Source organism: Pongo abelii, chromosome 1 (genome assembly GCF_028885655.2).
Source record: "Pongo abelii isolate AG06213 chromosome 1, NHGRI_mPonAbe1-v2.0_pri, whole genome shotgun sequence".
Taxonomy (NCBI): Eukaryota; Metazoa; Chordata; class Mammalia; order Primates; family Hominidae; genus Pongo; species Pongo abelii.
Genome location: NC_071985.2, coordinates 18623175 through 18644509, shown reverse-complemented (window position 1 = coordinate 18644509; position 21335 = coordinate 18623175). Strand labels below are relative to the sequence as shown.

Sequence of the window (21335 nt, the reverse complement as noted above, 5' to 3'; positions counted from 1 at the left end):
TGACTGCCCTGAACATTGCTGATTTATGCTTCCTTAATTTTACTATGTGTGGCCATTTGTTGTACTAAAAGCCCTTCCTACTTCCACCTCCCTTTCACCTGCCTGATTTCTTTTTATTCCATCCAAATCTAGCTCAAAACATGCTTAAAGTATGGAAAGTTTCAAAATACCGTGCTAAGTGGAAAAAAAGCAGGTTATAAAACGATATGGATTTGTTTTGTAAAATTTATTCTTCTCTTTTATGTGGGATACTGTTGATTCCTTCCACTTTCTTTAAAACTGTCTCACTCAGTTCTGTGAGAGAAAGTACAAACAAGACACTACAAGAGTTCCCTTCCATAAAGCTCGATTACAAGACCACCTCTTTTAGGAAGTCTTCCCTGACCTTTCAGATTTAGATGCTCCATCTCCATGCATTCATCAGGCCTCCGGGTCATCCACCAGACAACTTACGGTTGAGACTGGAACTGTTGATTGACTTGCATGCCTTCTCCATCAGTCTGTAAGGCCCCTGACATCTTTACACCCACAGTGTCTGGAACTAGTAGGTACCTAAGAAAAGATACCAAACGTCTCCCACTAGTGGGGAACGGGCTTCTGATGACCTCAGTGATGTCTGTTTCTAGACATACTCTTATATTATTGTATTGTATTATATTCAGTATGTTATATTCAGTATAATAGACACTGCACTCTTCCTTGCTCCGAATCATCTTTGAGGAGCTTTTCTTAAATTCAGATCTGCAAATTTGAGCTGCAGAGAAGGTAAAACCAGGGCAATATTACTGAATAGTAGATATACCATGCTTGTTAAGCCAAGAAACATTTAGATAATTTATAAATAATTAATTCACACGAGATTATTCAGGAAAGAGTTAGGGATATTCAAGACAGACTGGTTAACCTTTTGGTTAGTCACACTGGGCAGTTCCTGTTCCTCTAAACTAGTTTGGATGCTACAAATACAGAACTGGGTAGACCACTGATGGTCTCAGTGCAGCATTTTATATGTCCTCATGATATGGACATTTTTCCTCACTAACTGATGAGCCATCAGTGTACACAGGATGCCTCAGTATACACAGCAGGTGATTATGCCTTTATACTTCTCCTCTGCTATTTTACTTCCTTTTGAGTGATATTGACACTTTTTAATATGTTTGGGGGGAAAAAGTGCATTTATTATATTTTGTGCCAGGTACATAAAGAATGCCCTCTCACTAGGACCCAGAGCATATAGGCTGACTGCTCTTGCTGTTTGGTAAATGTAATTTTAAAGTAAGTTATTACTATTTAAATTTAAAATAAGATACTTTGAGATATTTATTGCTGCTGGAGGGTCAGTTTCATTTATTGAGGAGACAAGTGTATTTGGTATTTTAGAAATATTTAGAGGTATTTTAGCAAGGAAAATGAGGCAGGCAGAGAAGTGGAAAGGATCCAGCTATAAGAAATGAGATGGAAAGAGAAAGAAAAGATAAGGAGGGAGAGGGGGAAGGGGGAGAGGGGGAAGAGGGAAAAAGAAGGGAGGTTAAAGCTGAAGAAGAAGGTCATGAATGAGAGAGCTTGGAGTCGGTGGCAGAAACACATAATTGCATGTACACAGGCCTGGCCAGCCCTGCTGCTCTCTGGTCCCTGTGGGTCAAGGCCAGGCAGCATCGGCAGCTTGTACTCAACAGATTGCCCAGTGCACTTAGAACATGCTGTGCATGTGGCTCTTGGGGAACATTGACTGATGGCACAAAAGATGCTTTAGCTTTCACCTTGTAACAGGTGGCCACGTAAAACACTCTGACAAAAATCAAAATATAGTGGGTATGAAAGTCTCTCACTGCCATGCGTGTGATGTATTCTCGTGGAAGTAGAGACCTTAGGGATTACACTTCTATAATTGTTTTCTCTACTAGCCCCCTTTTGACTGGACAAATTTTGGAGAGAATTGCCACAGAATTTAATCAGTTACAGTTTCATGCTGTTCAAAGCAAAGGCATGCCTCTTTTGGACAAAGTAAGGCCGGTAAGTGTTGTTTTGGATTTCCACAGTTTGGTGTTTAGGGACTTGCTAAATAATTCTGGTTTAAACTAGTAATATTGTTGATCTACAGGGTTTTGAAGCTAACTTTGCATTTTTTTTCAATTTTTCATTTTTTTGGGCCCCAGCTTCCTAAGTGTCACACGTTATAGATTTTGTGTAAAGACTCAGTCACATTCTCCAGATGATAAGAGTAAAATTAATTCTGAATTTCATGGAATTGGACATATTATATGATGTAGACAATTAATTTATCCAAAGCCCTTAATTGGATTTTAAATCCATGATGTTTCCTAAAGATTGACTTTGTAGCTTAAGAGGAAGGTAACTTTTTTCTCATTCTGCAATTCTGTCTAAATTCTTCTTTGATGAAGCAGAGATTTACTTATAAAGTGATTGGGTTGAGGCGTTCATTGTTATTCTCCAGGAAAAGTTATTATTTTGATTTTATCTATGTCATCATCTTTTGGTGTAAGAGGCTTGTTATATATCTATTTACAGTTTCAGAAATTGTTATAACTAGGGCTTTTTTTTACTTACCCCCCTTTTCTTGCAGCGTATAGCTGGCATTACAGCCATGTTACAGCAGTCACTGGAAGGTCTCCTATTAGAAGGCCTTCAGACGTCTGATGTCGATATAATACGGCACTGCTTGCGGACTTATGCCACGATTGACAAGACACGGGATGCGGAGGCCTTAGTTGGCCAAGTACTAGTGAAACCATACATAGACGAGGTCTGTGTACCTCCTTCAGCAAACATTCATAAGCTTCTGTTCTGTCTTTGACTCTTTACTGGGTGTGAGGAAGATAAGAAGAGAGAACAGAGATCTTTCTGGAAAGATTCTCAGTTCCTACAGTACCAGCTGTAAGGAAGGCTTGGTGTCTGTGGGTTACAGTTGGGAAGTAATGTTACGGTGCCAGGAATTGGGCGTGCCCTCTCAGGTGTCCCAGCAATGCTGCGGCTCAGGCTTCAAGGGCGAGATTCTCGCCTAGGGAGAACGTGTGCATCCACGTGCTTTTTAGGTCAATTTTGTGGGAGACAATTGTTCCTCAGTAGTTGTTAAAAGAATGTTTTCAAACCACTGGTCTTGTGGGTGGACTAAGGCAGTTAAGCAGTGACAACACTGCAGTGTACGAGGAAGGTGCAGAGAGTGCTGTGAGCGTGGAAAGGTGTGTGAGTGGGGTAGACAGTGGTACCCTCAAGTCTTCAGGGAATAAATGACATTTGGCCCAAGTCTTGAAAAATACAGAGGAGTTTGCTGGACCAGGAAGGTGAGAGGAGGAATATTCAAAGATCAAGGGCTTTTATAGCAAATTAGCCGAGTAATACCTTAAATCTAGAACGTGGCTATGCAGTATCCTTCACTTAAAATATAGGAAACAAGTATATCCCGCTTCTGAGCAGCCAGAGTATAGATTGCGCCATATAAAGTTGCTGATATTCAACAGTTTCTGACATACAAAAATAGCAGCTTTGTCTGCTTCAAACTGAGAGAAGTCACTGAGCCCGTCCTGGGTGTTTGGGGACTTTCCTCCAGTGTCCTGTCAGTGTGAATGTTCTGACTGTTAGTAAATACAAAGATTATACTCACATGATTTCAGGGTGAAAGTCTTGTATTTTTTAAAGTGGGAAGTTGAGACTCCCAATGATAAAAATGAAATGTAGGGACTAATTTTAATAATTATTTTGGCTTTAAGATTATTAAAAATAAATGATCTTTCAGTTCTCTCTGTTTATATCATGTTATATTCCATAGCTGTCTCTATGGGGGTGAAAAAATTATGTACATTATTTCTTTGTCAATAAGTGAAAATTTTTTTTTGTGGTTCGGGGGACAGGGTCTCACTGTGTCGCCCAGGCTGGAGTGTAGTGGCATGATCATGGCTCACTGTAGCCTCAACCTCCTGGGCTTGAGCAGTCCTCCTACCTCAGCCTCCCAATTAGCTGGAACTACAGGTACACACCACCATGCCTGGCTAATGGTTTTTATTGTAGGGACGAGGTTTTGCCATGTTGTCCAAACTAATCTTGAACTCCTAAGCTCAAGTGATCTGCCTGCCTTGGTCTCCCAAAGTGCTGGAATTACAGGCATGAGCCACTGTGCCCAACCAATGAAAATATTTTAGTCACTAATCTGTTCCTGTTTCACTGAACTGAATCTAGTGTGCTAAATTAAAGAAATATTTGAACTTTCAGTGGCACATTAAATTCAGTAGCCACATTGTGTTTTATTTAAACTCAACTTACCTTGTCATATCATTCTTGACTCCCAATTTTATCACAAAAAATAAAATAATAAACTAATATATTTTCTTCTACCTTTCTCTGCCTGAAACCCTTCCCTAATCTGAATGATGGTAGAAGAAAAGGCCCAGATGAAGACAGTGAGGAGTTGTGGTGGAGAATCGTGTGCTCTGCTTTCAATCTTTTTTTAAAAGATGTTATTTTATTTTCAGACTCACAGAGAAGCAGATGAGAGTGCATGGTTTGTCAGCCCATGTCTCCCCCACAGTCGTAACTGTGCAGCCTAATCCGAGGAACTAGTTTTGAATGTGACCTGTTATTTACTTCACTGTTTAGAAAATGTGTCACAGGGAGGAGGGTGAGCGTGAGGAAGCAGATTTGTAAAGTTTTCTTTATTGTTTTCTCTGAAATATATAGTTTGTACTTCCCTTTTAAATGCTTTTTTAAAAAATGATATTCCTTTTGATAGGTGATTATAGAGCAGTTTGTTGAATCTCATCCCAATGGCCTTCAGGTCATGTATAATAAACTCCTGGAGTTTGTTCCTCACCATTGCCGCCTTCTTCGAGAAGTCACAGGAGGTGCCATCTCCAGGTAATTTAAACAACCCCGTGTGGACCCCCATCTCCCTTTCAGTGACCGCACCTGCTAACTGCAGGTGCACGATGGACGATGACTGTCTTGTATGAACTGTCTTGTATGAATCCATTATGAATCTTGTTATTTCATTGTTTCTACCCGTGGTACTGTGAGGCAGGTTCCATTAGCCTCATTTCAAAGTTGTGGAAACTGAGATGAAGCTGAGACTGAAGACCACATTTCCGAATCCAAAGCCTAGCCTTTCTTCTTCTCTGCACTTTTTCCTAAATTTAGTTTGAAGTCAGAATTGCTTTCCTTCCATGATTCTAATACGTCATAATCTGTCTATAAATATTAGTTCAGTTTAATTCAACAGGTTTTATACTAATTGTGAACTCATCTTCAATTTTTCCTCCTTTTGTTCAGTTTCCATGACTTCCTGATTCTCTTTTATAAATATCCCATTACTTTTCACCATTGCCATTGTCCCAGTCCAGGCCTTGTCATCTGCTGTCCACAATAATAGAATCTTCCCACCCTGTCTCCCTGCTTCCAGTCTCTCCCTCTCTAGTCTAGGCTTCTAACTGTCATTTTTACCCAGAAATCTGAGATTCATAGATTTCTTCATAAATCTTTAGTGGCTTCTCAGTGCGCATGGAGGAAGATCCAGGCTTCTCAAAGCAGGTCATGAGCCCCTTTTTGTTCTTGCCTGGTAACTCTCCACTGTAGAACTCTGTCTGCCTTGGAACTTTCCCTCCATAGCCCTGGATGCTCCAGCCACACAGTGCTAGCTGCCTTTCCCCAGCTCCCTTGTACTCAGATGCTTCTGCGTTTTTCCTCTGCCTGCCCTGCCCTTCCTGTGTCCTTTGTTTTCCTGTCAAACTGCCTCTCCACATGAAGCTCCAGCTCAGATACCACCTCCTTCAAGAGACCATCCTTGACCAAGCGTAGTGGCTCACACCTGTGATCCCAGCACTTTGGGAGGCCAAGGCGGGCGAATCGCTTGAGGCCAGGAGTTCAGGACCAGCCTGGGCAACATGACAAAACCCTGTCTTAAAGAAAAAAAAAAGACCAGTCTTTCTCCTAATATTCAGCATTCATCATGTCCTCTGGATTGCATAATGTGTTGCTCTTGCATCTGCTGAGTACTGATTTCCGTGTTGCATTATGATCACCTCTCCGCTGCTCACACCTTCCCCTGCCTCTTGACACAGTGTCTTAGAGCTAGCAGCTGCCCAGTTAGTGCTTGCAAAATGAAAGAATTAACTATGTTTAATGATCAAAAGGCAAATAAGGTCTCTGTTTTCATGGAGCAAGCAATATATTTGGCCTTGAGTTTTTGTTCTTTACAGAAATATGGGGTAACTGCTTGGCCTTTGCATACCCTCTTTGTTTCCTCTGTACCGCCTAAGATGAAGCCTAGTTTTGCTACTTTTGTTTAGTAATCATAAGGATTTAGTTGGATTTGAGGATAAGAACATAGTAGAAATCATGATGTAAAATGAAGCCATAGATACGAAACAATCAGCCATTAGATTTGACAGGGCCAGTCTGGGTCCAGAGATGTCAAGCTTCAAAGCTTTAGGGGATCTTTTCCACAGTTTTTAGTGTGGGGGAATTCATGTAGAAGGCTTAGAGATTTGAGGAATCTGAACTGTACTTTGCGAGATCATCATCTGCTGCTAGCCCGTCACTGTGTTGCAGATTCTGCATATCCCTTTCCTTCCCATGCTTGGCTCCTGGCTTCAGATTTCCAGCTTGGTGCTCTCCTTGTCACTCCTTTCTTTTATCATGTGCCACCCTTCATGAGCTTTATAACTGGCAACACCAACAACATTCGTGATTTCTCATCCAGAGAATACAGATGAGCTTTTCTAATCCATCAACTGTTAATCTTGCAGGTTTTACATTCTGTCTTTGGGGCTTTCATTAGACATTAACTTTGGGAATGAGGAAATGTTGTCATTTAATAGTGATTACATTATGTATATCTGTAGTTTGGAGTCCTCAATTTTGTGCTTTCTTTCTCTAGATACCTTAACAGAGCCTGCTCTTACTATTATTTGAAAATGTATAATATGATATGTGGAATTGGATATATGGAAGGCAGTCATCTTCTTTCTGCTTCCTGGCCCCCCTCCACCCCCACCAGTAATTTCCTAACAATACTTAGGTGAAACTATAATAACGTTATTTGCTAGCTCTTCCTGGACAGTGAAGCAAAGCTTCCTTGATAACTTATCTATCTTGATAATTTTTGTTAAGCAGGAAAATTATGAAAACTTTTAAAAAATTTATTTTAATACTTGCCAGAAAGTTAAGTCCCATTTTGATATGGCAACTTAGCTACAAAACTCCCAGTTTTGCTAAAATAAGAACATTTATTAAATCATTTGCCATTTTTAAAAATTACCTTAAAATAGAGCAGAATACACAATATGAAACAAAGTGGGGCAAATTAGTGAAATGGTGTTTGCCTAGAATGGATGTTTACGGGTCTTTGAGTTTGTGAGCAACTTAAGGAATCTCCATCGCTAACATAGCCGTTACTAACATAGGGCTTTTACTATATGTTAGGCTCTATCCCTAAGTACTTTACAAATATTAATTCTTATAATGACTTTGTGAAGTTGGTACTATGATCATCACCATTTTAAAGATGAAGAAACCAAAGCACAGAGAAGTTAAATGATTTGCCCACGCTCCAATATTTGAATCAGGCACACTGGCTCTAAAGTGCATGCTTTCTCTCAGTGCTGCCTGTCATCTACATTTGGGAATTTGGAATTTAAAAGTCTGGTGCTAAAAAAAGACAAAATAAGACAGGCACACACACACACACAAAAATTAATTTGTTAAATGGTTTTTGTGTCAAGATTTGTGATTTCACATTTGATAGTCATAGAATTTTAGAACTGAAAGTAATCTTAGTGATAGCTTAGTAAATACAAAGCTGTTAGTAATTTATAAGTTAGCATAATTTACAATGCTGTGTGGTTTAGTGCTGTTCAGTAACGCGAAGGTTATTTTTCCTGTGGTATTAGACTACTGTACTTTTTGTTTCCAAGATAGGAGTATAAAGGGGGTGGGAAGTATTTTAGAGGGAAAAGTGTACCAAGGTGGTTTTTTGTGGTTTCCCTTAGCCTTGACACCAGGTGGAGGAGTCAAGATCTAGGAGATTTGAGGTGAGACTGAGATTAAGGAGTGAAATAGAGACTTGAGTCTAGAAACAAACTAAATTACAAATACGGTTTTTTAAAAAAGTTGAAATAAGTTTTAGGCTGCGGATCTTTTGGTAGAAGCAACACAGTGGAAATTTGCTCTTTGTAAGTAGATTATGGTGTATTTTACTGATATGTGCCCTTATTTTACAGTGAAAAAGGCAATACTGTTCCTGGATATGACTTTTTGGTGAATTCTGTCTGGCCACAAATAGTACAAGGATTAGAAGAAAAGTTACCCTCGCTTTTTAATCCTGGGAATCCCGATGCATTTCATGAGGTATCTCCCCACATCGTCTTGATTCTCGAAGATGTTAACCGGAGACTGGAGAAATATCATGTTCTCTTCTACTTAGTCTTCGTTCTGTGGTTTATTAAAAATAAAAATTTGAGCTGCTAAGTGAACATTTACCTTAAAACACACACATCGTTTTATCCAAGATATGATCTATGATGCTTTTAGGAATAAGAACATTTTCATTTTATAACATAAAGTATAATTAAGGCTAGATACAAGTGTGAGTAAAAATGTACGTTATTTTCTAACTTTCTTAAAAACATCCTGAGGACCATTAAAAGCCAGTGTTTTTGCAGTTTTCTGTGAAAAATTAAGTTTGTACATCTCTGCTGTATAATTTTGAAAAGGAATTGGTTGGATTTTAAAATATACTATATAAATGTCCTTTATGATTTAAAAAGTAAGAAAGCCCCAATATTTATTTCCTTTTTTAATTTATATTTTATTTTATTATTACTATTACTATTTTTGAAACAGGGTCTTACTCTGTCGCCCAGGGTGAAGTGCAGTGGCACAATTATAGCTCACTGCAGTCTTCGACTCCTGGACTCAAGCGATCCTATGCCTCAGGCTGCTTCCTGAGTAGCTGGGATTTCAGGCACACACCACTATGCCTGGTCAATTTTTCTTTTCTTTTTCTTTTTCTGTGGAGATGGGTCTCACTATGTTGCCCAGGCTAGTGTTGAACTCGCCTCATGCACTCCTTCCCCCTCAGCCTCCCAAAGTGCTAGGATTTCAGCCCCCATGTCCGGCCCTATTCCACACCTGCTTTTTTTTCCCCCCCTTAAAAAAGAAATCATTATTTAAAAGATTTCATGGTTAGGATTTCAAAAGTTAATGTGTAAGTTTGCTTTCCATTGTATCATTTTAAAGGCTCAGCGTCTTGGCACTTTTCTTTCTTCTTCTTCCCTGGATTTCAGTTTTTGGTTTCTTATGCAGTGAGATAATCTTTGTCGTTTAATTGGGTACTTTATTAAATTTACAGTGATTCTAACTGTCAGTGCATTTGACTCTTATTTTGTACTTTCTCTTTGTTCCAGTTTTCTTCCCTTATTTCCTTCCTCCCATCTTTTCTTCCTCCCTTCTTTTTTCACCTTCTTTGTATTTTAGACTTCTGGGGATCCATTTTCCGTCTTTATTCCATTTTGTCCCCTCTACTAATTTGGAAGTTGTGCCCTTTATTTCTGTACATGTTGAGTAACCTTACTGGTTACTTAATGGAATCTAAAGTTGATTTATGTTCTTGAGCCTTCTCCTGGAGAATACGCAGAACTTAGAACACATTAACACCAGCCATCCCTTCTCATTTTATGTATTTTTGTTTCCTCGCTCGTATTTCTATTTTTTTTTTTTTTTAATCTTAAAAACTGGGCATTTTTATCGTTTTAAATCGTCATCGTCCTCCGGGAATTACCCTACATGTTTGTCATTGCTTACTGTTCCTTTTTGAATGTGAGCTCATCCTTCTTGAATCATTCTTCTGAAACTCATGTTAGAAGACTTTAGTCTTCTAACTGTTGATGATAATTTATTTTTTTAATAATTTCTCAGTTTGTGTTTGTCTGAAAATAACTGTATTGCTTCTGTTTGTAAGGTCAGTTTGCTGGATATATTAACAGAATTCTCAGCACTTTGAGTATTGTCTTTTGAGTTGCATTATGAAGTTAGCTGTTAATTTAATTGTTATTTCTTTGTAGTTAATGACTTTTTTCTCTGGCTGCTTTTAAGATCTTCTGTGTGACTTTGGTGTGCTAAGTAAGTTCCGCTATGAGATGTCCAGTAGAACTTCTTTTTTTTTATTATTATCCCTAGGATTTGATAGGTTTTCTGAATCTGAGAATTGGTGTCTTTCATCCATTCTGGAACATTTTTATTTATTATTTCTTCAGTTTTGCTTTTCTTTCATTCCTCTATCATCTCCATCTAGATCTCTTTAGACAGGCTCACCCTATCCTCTGTATTTGCCGTGTTCTCGATAATTTCACCGTCTGTCTTCTAGGTTACTAATTCCTTCTTTAGTTGTGTCTAAACTCTTTTCCACCTGCACGTTGAGTTTCCAGTTAATTATCATATTTTTTTATTTCTAGAAGTTATATTTGTTGTTTGTCTAGCCTCCCTGGTGAATTTGTTTATTAATTTTTTAAGTGTAGAGAGGCACAAGATAAGCATAAACAGCCTGGGGCCTAGCAGGTTTCCCGCAGATAAGACAACATATTGGGAGGTTTACCATCCCAGAAATGCAACTTACCTTGTCTCTTGGCTGATTGTCCCATGTTACAGTGCATTGAATAACAGGATTGTGCCATTTTCAATAAATTTTGTAGCAACAACATTTGTGATTTTAAAAAGTAGGGCTTTTTAAATAAGATAGCATAAAGAGAGTGAAATAATGGCTTTAAGCAGTAGCAATTGTAAGCTTTAAGCACTAGCAAATGTAAAGACGCTTTACAATTTGCTGTGTGCTTTAGAGATTTATATTGACTATGTTTGACTTAGGAAATGTTTCAGCTCAAAAATGAACCTTTCTGATAGAACTTGACTTTAGAATTTTAGGCTAATACTTAACATTTGTGAGTATAGTTTCCAGCAGACAGTATCCATTTATTTCCAGAAATACTTTCAGCTTTAAGCCTTAATGTAACGTGTTTCATGTAAGAGGGCAATATCTTTATATTTGTTTTAGCATCCATTATATGCAGAGGTATAGTTTTGTCCCAAAAGGGAAGAATAATCCCTATTTTTGTCCCAACTCCACACACCTAGACCACCCTCTGGGGTAACATAAGTTTGCCCAAAACCATTTGAAATAAATTTAAAGCCTGTAGTTTTTACTACTATAAGATCCTGTCTAAGCACAGACTTTAGCATATTTGGATTAATGGTTTGATGACCCTGGATTGAGCCCCTTTTAATTGAGAAGAACATAAAAAATTCAACAGTGTTCTTAGAGCCTGGGGGCTTCGGGAATAAAGTACCCACAAAAGCAACATGCAGCTGCAGTTTCGCTCAGCTGACTGACTAGCATTCTGCTTCCTCTACCTCCTAGCTTGTCTTTTGAGCAGGTTCTCTGTGAGCCTCAACAGAAGAAGAAACATCATATAAGACAATTCTAAGCACAGTGTGTGGATGATAAATGCTACGAGTTAGCTGCCACCTTAATGGTTTTGGTACATCTCCCTGTCAGTTTTCATGCTGTCTTATTTATAAAAATAAAGTGAATACTCACATGGTTTGATTATTTCTCTTCTCTCTCTTTCTTCTTCAGAATTTTCTCCTTTCTCCTTTGTGAGGCAATGATGAATTATGTCATTTAATCTGCTGTCAATTCTAATTCCAGTGGGCTGGGGTAGGGGGCCCTAGAACATGAGCACTACCATTTAAAGAGCACCAGACTTAGAGTGCCTGGGTCTCAGATGGGCTTTGCCATGGAAGACACGGAAGACATATCACAGAACCACTTTGGGCATTTATGCATCTTTAAATGGGGACATTGGAAGGAAGATCTTGTACGGTCCCTGTTAACTCTAGAAACTATGATTCTTAGTGTTGAGCTTCTTTATCTTGATTACAGTTTTCAGTACATGCTGCCTGTTCCACTTAGTTTTCTGATAATGAAAATTTTCCATTTGTTTTTATTTTAGAAATATACCATAAGTATGGATTTTGTCAGAAGATTTGAACGGCAATGTGGATCACAGGCTAGTGTAAAAAGATTAAGAGCACATCCTGCCTATCATAGCTTCAATAATAAGTGGAACTTGCCTGTTTATTTTCAAATAAGGTTGGTCATTTATTCACCTCCCCCCACCCTTCTAAAACAGAATTTGAATGCCAGTTAAGGATGTTGCCTCAGTTAGTGGCTCCTTTTCTCTGATCATCATAATAGGCTTTGGGAGACAAAATTGAAAGTGGAGAAAGAGATATAAGAAGTATTATGGTTGCCAAAGTCTGGCTTGCATGACAAAAAGATAAGTTTTCTTTTTTGGTAATTGGAGAGCTCAGAACACAAGAGTTGGAAGGAGCTGACTCCAAGCCCAGCCTCATTCCCACCCACCATGTCCTCATTCATTGTGAAAAGAGAAAGTAGGAGTTATACAGCAGCTCTTTTTTTCCATTTTCCCAGTTTCATCGTCTGCCTCAAATAATGAACCTGTCTCACATCTGTTTTTGCTCATCTGAGATACTTTTCCCCTAGAGGGAATGGGGAGAAGCAGAGCTTTAAGTGTTCTTTGCAGCTGGTTCCATCTATTAGTTTATGAGAAGCCTAGTCATTATTTCAGCCTCCCTTTTAATCTTTGTGACATTTGTGCTGTCTATTCGGGAAAATGGTGACATTTTTCTTCCAGGTTTCATGATGATATCACCTTTGTCAAGAAGCCGTTCTATAAAATACTTGGGGAAATTTAGGATGAACCCTTAACATCATACACTGCGTTGGAAAAACAATGATAATAGCCATTTTTGCAGATTCTCTTGAATGAGGTCATGGTATGTTCTTCCATAGAATGGCATTTTACTTGAAATGCAGTTTGAAGAATCATAGGCTTTTTTATTTAAATTGCTGGATGCTTTCATTAATTATGATGCAGTCCTTTCCCCTACAGTTCTGAGGAATAATTACAGAGAGGGAAATCAAGAGTTAGGTACCCTGATGATAATTGCTTGAGATGATTGAGAATGTATGTAATCATCTTTTTATAATGAAATCACAGTTCTCAGAATGAAGTAGTAAGGTGCCCTTTCACTTACAATACTGTGTTTTATGCTAAATTTTCCAAGGTTGCATCATCATGTAGTTTGTCTCTCAGCAGGGAATTACAGATTTGTTCATCTAAGATATTAATGGGATGCACTGGAAATAGTTGGTATATGATAATCAACATCAAGCCAGGGCAAGAAGCCTTTTTGATTTGTGAGCAGGATTTAAAATAGCAAAGCATCATTTTATAAAATGATACTGCTATGGAGAAATAATGTTTACATTTTCCCATCTCTTTTTGTCGTCCAGGTTTGGAGTTAGATTGCTTTAGTTATCTAATGCTGTCACCTCACAAACATAACTCCTCTGCTTCCTGCCTCCAAACTTTCCTGGTCCTTTTCCTCAGGCCCTGGGACCCGTGCACCATCACCTCACTCTTCCATCCCACCACTGCACCTCCTGGAGCCCCCATGGGCTATTTCAGCCTATGCTCTTGGCTCTGCCAGGCTGGGCCCCTTGGTGATGGCACAGCTTGGCTTCAGCTGCATCTCCCTTCATTTCAGTTTCTCTCAAAGCTGGTAATTGGACCTTAAACTACATTGAAACTCAGCCAGTTCCCTGAAAGTCTTTTTTACCTTCACCAGATTTCAGCCTTAAGCCTTCAAAGGAGCTGATTAGCCTTTTTTTAAAAACCTCTTTTATTTAAAATTCATGAAATTTTTAAAAAATACATTTGAGTTATGGAAGTGTAGAACTTGTCTTTAGTACATTTGTTTTTCCATCTAAAAAGTAAATTCCATTAAGACTTTGTAGAACTTTTCTATTGATTTTTATCAGGTGTTGGGTTGTTTGCTCTGAAGGATGACAAAAAGTTGCACAAACGTGGTTAGGGTCAGAGTTGCATTGTCATCAGATTCATTTCAAGGTCATTTGAAATAAACCTAAAGACAGTGGGGTGGTGATGGTTGGACGTTTCCTAAGAAGAAATATTAATATTGCACTCTCAGTAATAGTTTTCTGCTCCTGGATCTGCCTATATACCCACATCCCAATCATCTTCAGGAAAAAGGCCACCTCCCCACCCCAGCCCTCACCACAATTCTTGTGAACGCATTTTGTATCCTCTCACTCTCCCTGAGACCCCACTGTGTCTACATTTCATTTGCACCTACGGGCATATTGGAAAGTAGATGAGGACTTAGTATCTCATAGGAAGAAATTAAATGCAGATGTGATCAAAACAGCCTCAAATTATGAGTCAGTGGCTGCCTGGAAACTGCAGGTGTTAGCCCTTTAAATGCCAAAGGCTAAATTTCAGTTTGCTGTTCTTTTTAAAACTGAAATCTTTCTAGTACATTCACATGTATATACTGTATTACATAGTATATGCTGAATACAGTCTTATGATGTGGAATCTACGTAGTAGTATTAAGGTGCAAGTAGCCCTTTCCGGTTCCTGCACTCCTCTCAGACGTGTAGCCACAAGAGACGGGTGCACTTATGATGTTTCCAATACTTCAGAGAAAAAAAACAATAGGCATCACTATTATTATCGCCATTGTTATTTTTATTTAAGTATTATTGTAGACCTGTGATGTTCGTGGAGGAATATGTCTAGCGACCTTCCCTAGGCCTATATTTAAGAATTTAGAAATGTTTGTATTTGGGGTTGCCCTTCTTACATGGATCCTGTTGAGAGTAGAATGACATTCGATGTGCACATGAAAACCACAGCATAGCTTTTCAGATTTCAGCAGAGGTTCCCTCTCACTTTTGGCCATTTTCCAAGAAGAAATATGATCTGTTGCTTCATTCCTGGAAGTTATTGCACAGCAGAGCTGTGTGAGGGGCTGGTCCCCTGGCTGGAGAGCACACCTAGGCCAAGTGACTCAGGTAGTTGTAATCATGCATCATTGTCCCTTCTCACAGACAGGCAGAACCTCTCTGTGAAGTGCAGGGATCAAGGCTCTGCTGCATTTTTTTTGGTCCTTTTTCATTTGTGTGCTTTTCAGAATTATCATAAATATACATAAAACTTTGTGTCTCATGTCTTTGCATGGTACTAAATTATACCTATTTTTCCTTATTGGTTTATAGCATCGTGCTTCCACATTAATACTGCATACTAGTCCATTGAATATATCGCAGGTTCCATAACCATATTCTTTCTTTTGGCCATTTAGGTTGCTTCCAGTTTTTCCCTGATATAAACAGTGCTGTGCCAGCTATCAGGCCTTTTCTGTATCAGGTCTAACTTCCTATATTTTGTTTAGGTTTTGAAAAGGCAGGACTTGGGGGTCTGAGATTGAGCTCTAGGTGCTGGTTTGCTCTCCCAGGTGCAGAGCAATCCCATCTCCCTTGTTCCCGTGTTCAGCGTCACTGCCTCCTCTTACTGCTGTTCCTGGGCTAGTTTCCAGTGCTCTCTTATCCCACTTTTCCATCCGTCACTTGTTCCTTCTGTACCTCTCAACTGCAGCTTGAAAAGACTAGCCTTTTGTACGCTTCACTGGGCAATTAGAGAGTTCCTTTCCTTCCATGGGGCAGACGGGACAGCTACTGGAAACCAGCCAGCTATAATGGTCCAGGATAGCCTTAGTGTCTTCAGTGCTCAGCTGTGTTGGGTAGGGCTGCTGCTTTTTGTCTCAAGCTGTTCTTTTTACTCTTTGGACAGTTGCCTTTAGCTCAGTCTGTGAACCGCTTTGTAAAAGTACATTATGTGCTATAAAAAATAATTTAATATCAGTTGGATAAATTGATATTGAGCATGCATCAGAATTCATTACTAGTAAGGCAATTAGCAGGTAACAAAAGAGCATGCTAGTAAAGAGATATATGAAATTGGAAGAGTTATATAGTTAGAAAACAATGCCTGCAAAAGCAGCTAGCTTCAAAAAACTATATAACACATTTGCCTTTCACAAAGTCATAAAAACATGTCCATATCCATCATTAGAACAGAAGTCTGTGACAGGATGAGCTGAGGTGTCAGGTGGGCCAGCTGTCATCAGGGAAAAAAGAACGCACATCTAGGAGGCGCTGGTACAGACACTGAGCCGTAGTACCTGAAGGGCAAGTACCATGGATGTGGCAGAGGGTCACAGATTAGAAGAGCACCAAACAGCGAGTTCTAGTTTTAACTGGCTACTTCCTGTGATTTTTCTCAAGCTGCCAACACAGGTACAGAATGCAGCTTTCTTAGCTTGGGGACATTTACCTTCCCGTGATGGTGTTAAGATAGATGGGTTGGAGGAATGAAAGTTTTATGGCCTTGAAGTGAATAGAGGATCAAAATCAGGTGCTGCTCACCAGCAACAACTTCTTGATGGAGACTTAACTGGCAGTTTGTTTAATTTGAGAAACATAGGGTAAGTTATGATTCAGACCAGCTGCAAATAACAGAGAACCCTTATATAACAGTGGCTTAGTCACGATTTCTTGTTCAGTTAAAAAAAAGAAAGGCTGGGAGAATAGGCATTCCGAGGCTGGACTTACCAGCGAGTGACAGAGGAAGTTCCTGTTACTTAGGAAAAACAGAGAATGGATAGAGAAAGGCATCTGTCAGAGTCATAAACACTAATTTGTGTTCTTGTTTTTATCTCAGATTTAGAGAAATAGCGGGATCCTTAGAAGCAGCACTTACAGATGTCCTGGAAGATGCCCCAGGTAACTCCCTTAAAGTGATAAGTGGCATGGTATCCTAATTCAGTTGGCCCAGTCAGCTAGATTGTAATACTCTGAGAGTACTTTTACTGTTTTTTTTTTTTTTTAAATCATACAGTAAGTTGGACCTTAAAATCACTTAGTTTGACTTTTTTTTTTTTTTGCTTTTTTTTTTTGAAATGGAGTCTCGCTCTGTTGCCCAGGCTGGAGTGCAATGGCATGATCTTGGCTCACTGCAGCCCCCGCCTCCCTGGTTCAAGTGATTCTGCTGGCTTAGCCTCGCAAGTAGCTGGGATTACAGGTGTACACCACCACGCCTGGTTAATTTTTATATTTTTAGTAGAGACGGGGTTTCACCGTGTTGGCCAGGCTGGTCTCGAACTCTGACCTCAAGTGATTCACCCACCTTGGCTTCCCAAAGTGCTGGGATTACAGGCATGAGCCACCACACCCAGCCTGACTTCTTTTTTTAATAAGGTAAAAATAAACCAAATAGTTTTGGTGTATAGAGTTCTTGCTTTATAGGGATGAAAAAGGAGTAAGAATATAAGAAACAGACTTCATTTTCATTCCTGAATATAACTTGTCCAGGGGATATGGCCCCTTGGTGTGCTTATGTGATCAGCTGTTTTTTTTAGCAAATTGGCTGTGATCTGCCTTCCTCCCAGGCTGAGGACTGGTCTGCATGGTAGAGGGTCAGGGTGCTCCTGCCTCTCACTGAGAATGACTCACAGCTGGAGCATGCATCCTGGGCCTCCTGGGCCCTGGCCGCCTATCCTGGCATGTTGGGCAGGTAACAGTTGTAGGTTTGTGGACTTACCAGTACATGTTTGCATACCCTGACAGCCTCATTAATTTTTGTATCATATATTTATTCCTAGTGACCACTGAAATACTGTGTGCTTATATCTAGGTTCCTCGACTTAAATTTCCACTCTCTTTTATGCAGCTAAGTCTACTGTCATTTTGAATCAATTTTAGCTTCAGAGTTAGTTTTCATCTGTCTTTGCCAAAAATGGTCATATGTAGTTAACTTCTATAAAAATAAGAAGTATGTTGAGATAGAGGAAGACTCTTGTGAAACAGGACAAATTTGAAACTGAAGTTTAAACCTCTGCAAGTGATTGCCACTCCAGCCCATGTTTGTCGATTTGGTATAAAGTACCTATTAAACATTATTTCTGAATGCTATATGTGTTTGATGTTTATCCAAACACCTGGGAGATAGTGTCATGTAAAATTGTGCGTGACATGAAGGATGTGGGAAGGAACATGGATTGTGGCCACTCCTCATCCCTGTGCGTCCAACAGCTTTGCTGACCACATGGTTTTCTTCAGAAGGCCACTTTCTTTACCTTTGAATCGTACATCGAAAGTCTCACATTAGTCTATAGCCTAAAATTGCCTGAAATTCCTTAAATGTGTGTTGTTGTTGTTGTTGTTTTGTCTCTAGCTGAAAGTCCATATTGCCTTTTGGCTTCTCATAGAACTTGGAGCAGCCTTAGGAGGTGTTGGTCAGATGAGATGTTCTTGCCATTACTGGTGCATCGCCTGTGGAGACTCACTCTGCAGATTTTGGCACGATACTCTGTGTTTGTCAGTGAGGTAAGGGCTGGCCGTGGAGCTCATCCATAACCAATACTGATAAAAATTAAAGATAAGTTAGGCTAACTCCTTAAGATTTTTGTAAATGTCATGAGAGGTTAATTCAGAGGACCACAGTAGTCTGACTTCCCAAGATTGTCTCCAGCTGTGTTTCTGTGTTTCATTTTTACTCCTGCAAGCATTGCATTTAGGGGTGTCTATTATCACAAACTTGTTTTGTTGAAAAGCACCACTCTGGCAAGTCCATTTTTTTCCTTCTCAAAACCAGAATCTTTGAACTGCCTCCAAATTAAAAAAAAAAAAAGGTGTTCATTTTAATTTCAAGGTGATTATGAAAATGATTAGAAATAAAAATATATGCATTTTAATACTTAATATTTGGAAGTTTACAAAATGATATTATCAACATAAAAAGGTATTAAAATTCTGTTCTTTTTGAATATCCTTTTCCCTTTTCAAATAATCAAATGTATTAAATATCCACATGCCCTGATGACTTATTAATACCCTACAAAAACCCAGAAATTCTTGATCCACAAGAGCGTTGGTCCAGTCCAGTGCTGAGCACCAGCCCCGCGGGTCCTTGCTGGGACCTCGGATTGCAGTGCTGCCCTTTCTCTGGGGACAGCATGAGTAACAGACACTCAGGTAAACCAGTCATGGCAGTGTGAGGAGTATGCAAAGGAGATGTGTTCTAAAAAATAAAAAAGACAACATGGAGAAAACAGCACACTTTGAATACAATCTTTGTAATTTGGAGTAGGAAAGGATCCCAGTCCTCCTCTTGCAGTGTGTTGTAATGGAAAGAGTGTCAGCTTTGGAGCTAATGTCAAACGTTGGCTCTTCAACTTTTTAATTCTGTGGACCTGGAGAAATTAAGCTGAGTCTTCATCTGGAGAATGGGAAAACAGCTTCTATATGTGGCTGTTGTGAGGATTTATTTGGACTAAAGCTCCTGTCAGGTAATGGGAGTCCAGTGAAATCTAGTTTGTCTTTCCCTTTTGCCTTTCCTCCGCTCAGAAGGGTCCTAGTGGACCACCCTGGGCTGTCAGCTATTTCTGAAGACCACTGTATGATTCCCCTGACAGAGTGGGGTTAGGACGATTATTCATTTAGGCTAAGCATGCGTTCTTGCTAGCCGGGAATTCTCCGTTTATCTCTAATAGATCACTTTGCCCTGAATGTTCATTATCCCATTCTATCCCATTCTTTTCTTGATGCTAGCTTACTTCTGTTTGATTTTTTCCCTTATAAACAGAACACTTTGTTTTTTGTATTTGAAGGTTTGGATTTTGATATTTTACCCTTATTAATTATAATTACAAATGTATTATGATATATTATTTGCCTAATATAATTGATTTTTTTAAAACCTGTGATGTCCCCAAAATTAATTTGATTGTGGTTTGGGCACTTTATTTTTCACATGTTATTTTTATCACCAGAAATTAGACAAGTTCCAGAAGGTAAATGTACACGGGGCCGTAGTTTGTCCTTGTTTCTCTCTTAGTGCTTCACACCTTCCTATAGATACAATATTGTGTACTTTTATTAGTAAGTTTTTACTAAATGCTATGTAGACAGCTAGCATTTAATGGTGAGTTATTGATGCACACATATATAATATATAAATGCTCATGTATCTTGCTGGTGTAAAAGTAGTTAATCAGTGAAATCCTTTTTCAGCTTTCACTCAGGCCCATTTCTAATGAAAGTCCCAAGGAGATCAAGAAACCTTTGGTAACTGGTAGCAAAGAACCTTCCATCGCCCAAGGAAACACTGAAGACCAAGGAAGTGGTCCTTCGGAAACAAAGCCTGTGGTTTCCATTTCCCGCACTCAGCTCGTATATGTGGTTGCAGACCTGGACAAGCTTCAGGAGCAGGTAAGCCTGTGTCCCAGAAGAATTCCAGGTGCTTGGTTTAATGTTTTCACAGAAGGTAGTATGTGTAAAAGGCAAACACCATTGGGCCTTACGGGGCTTAAACTGGGGGGCCCATGGGTACCCCAAGAGAGAACCTCTCACTCACCTCCCTTTCTAGGTGTCTCTCCAGCTTCCCCTGACAGATCATGTCCATATAGGGTTTCTAAGGGTGTGCGCTTCTGCTCCTGCGTGGAGTGCATTCTGTATTGTATTCATCTCCACTCTGCTTCCTTTTCAGTAGTGATGGGACAAGCTTGAGCAGCCATGCTCCCCCACTTTTTTTTTTCCATTAGCTCACCTTATTTTGGTCAGGCATAATCTTTAGTGGGCTGGATTTTAGTTACTTTACATTAATTTACCCCGATATTTTCTGTTGATGTTTAATCTTCAGCTATACTTTGAAAGTGCTAAAATATTAAAACTTCTTCCTCTTTTTTCTCTGTATAGATCCATATGTTTTTGCTTTTAACATTAACTCTGTGGGGTGAATTTAGTGGTTAAGTCCTCTGATACACAATTCTGCTTTCCTCAAGTTTAGATATTTTGTGGTGCTTGAATAAATACTGTTTTGAATTTTAAAATTTGTATGTTTTCAGTAAGAATATGGTCTTTACTGTGAGCTATTTTCGTATTATGGAGCACCATAGAGTAGAAAATGTTTTTGCTTATTCTCTGTGCCTGTTAGTAGCCATTAAACCATGTGATTTCTCATGTTGTTGAAATCTTTTTATAGTAAAAGCATTAAAACTGTTTCTTTGATGAAAATTACTGAAATTCCTGATTTTAAGTTCACCATTCATTAGCAAATTCTAGAGTTTGTAGATGCAAATAGAATCGCCTCTTCGTTTGATTTATAAAAAGTAACTGAATATATAAAGTGCATATTTATTTCAGCTTCCAGAACTCTTGGAAACAATCAAGCCAAAACTTGAAATGATTGGCTTTAAGAATTTTTCTTCTATCTCAGGTAAAAATGAATCTTGACTAAGCAAATCTTTGAATAAGAAATGATTTAAAATAAAATCTCAGAGACTGTAGGGTATATTTAATTTAACATTTTCTTCTGTAGTTG

The 21335-nt window shown here is 39.0% G+C and overlaps 1 protein-coding gene across 2 annotated transcripts in view; it reads left to right on the top strand.

The window, feature by feature from the left end:
- The window catches only part of COG2 (component of oligomeric golgi complex 2), a 51156-nt gene that overhangs the window by 24153 nt on the left and 5668 nt on the right, over positions 1–21335 (top strand). For both annotated transcript variants that reach the window (XM_002809310.5, XM_024257535.3), the window contains exons 6-14: positions 1908–2016; positions 2588–2767; positions 4748–4872; positions 8232–8358; positions 12018–12157; positions 16677–16738; positions 18189–18340; positions 20027–20224; positions 21158–21230. In XM_002809310.5, the coding sequence (XP_002809356.3) occupies positions 1908–2016; positions 2588–2767; positions 4748–4872; positions 8232–8358; positions 12018–12157; positions 16677–16738; positions 18189–18340; positions 20027–20224; positions 21158–21230 (1166 nt within the window). The remainder of the gene's footprint in view (positions 1–1907; positions 2017–2587; positions 2768–4747; positions 4873–8231; positions 8359–12017; positions 12158–16676; positions 16739–18188; positions 18341–20026; positions 20225–21157; positions 21231–21335) is intronic.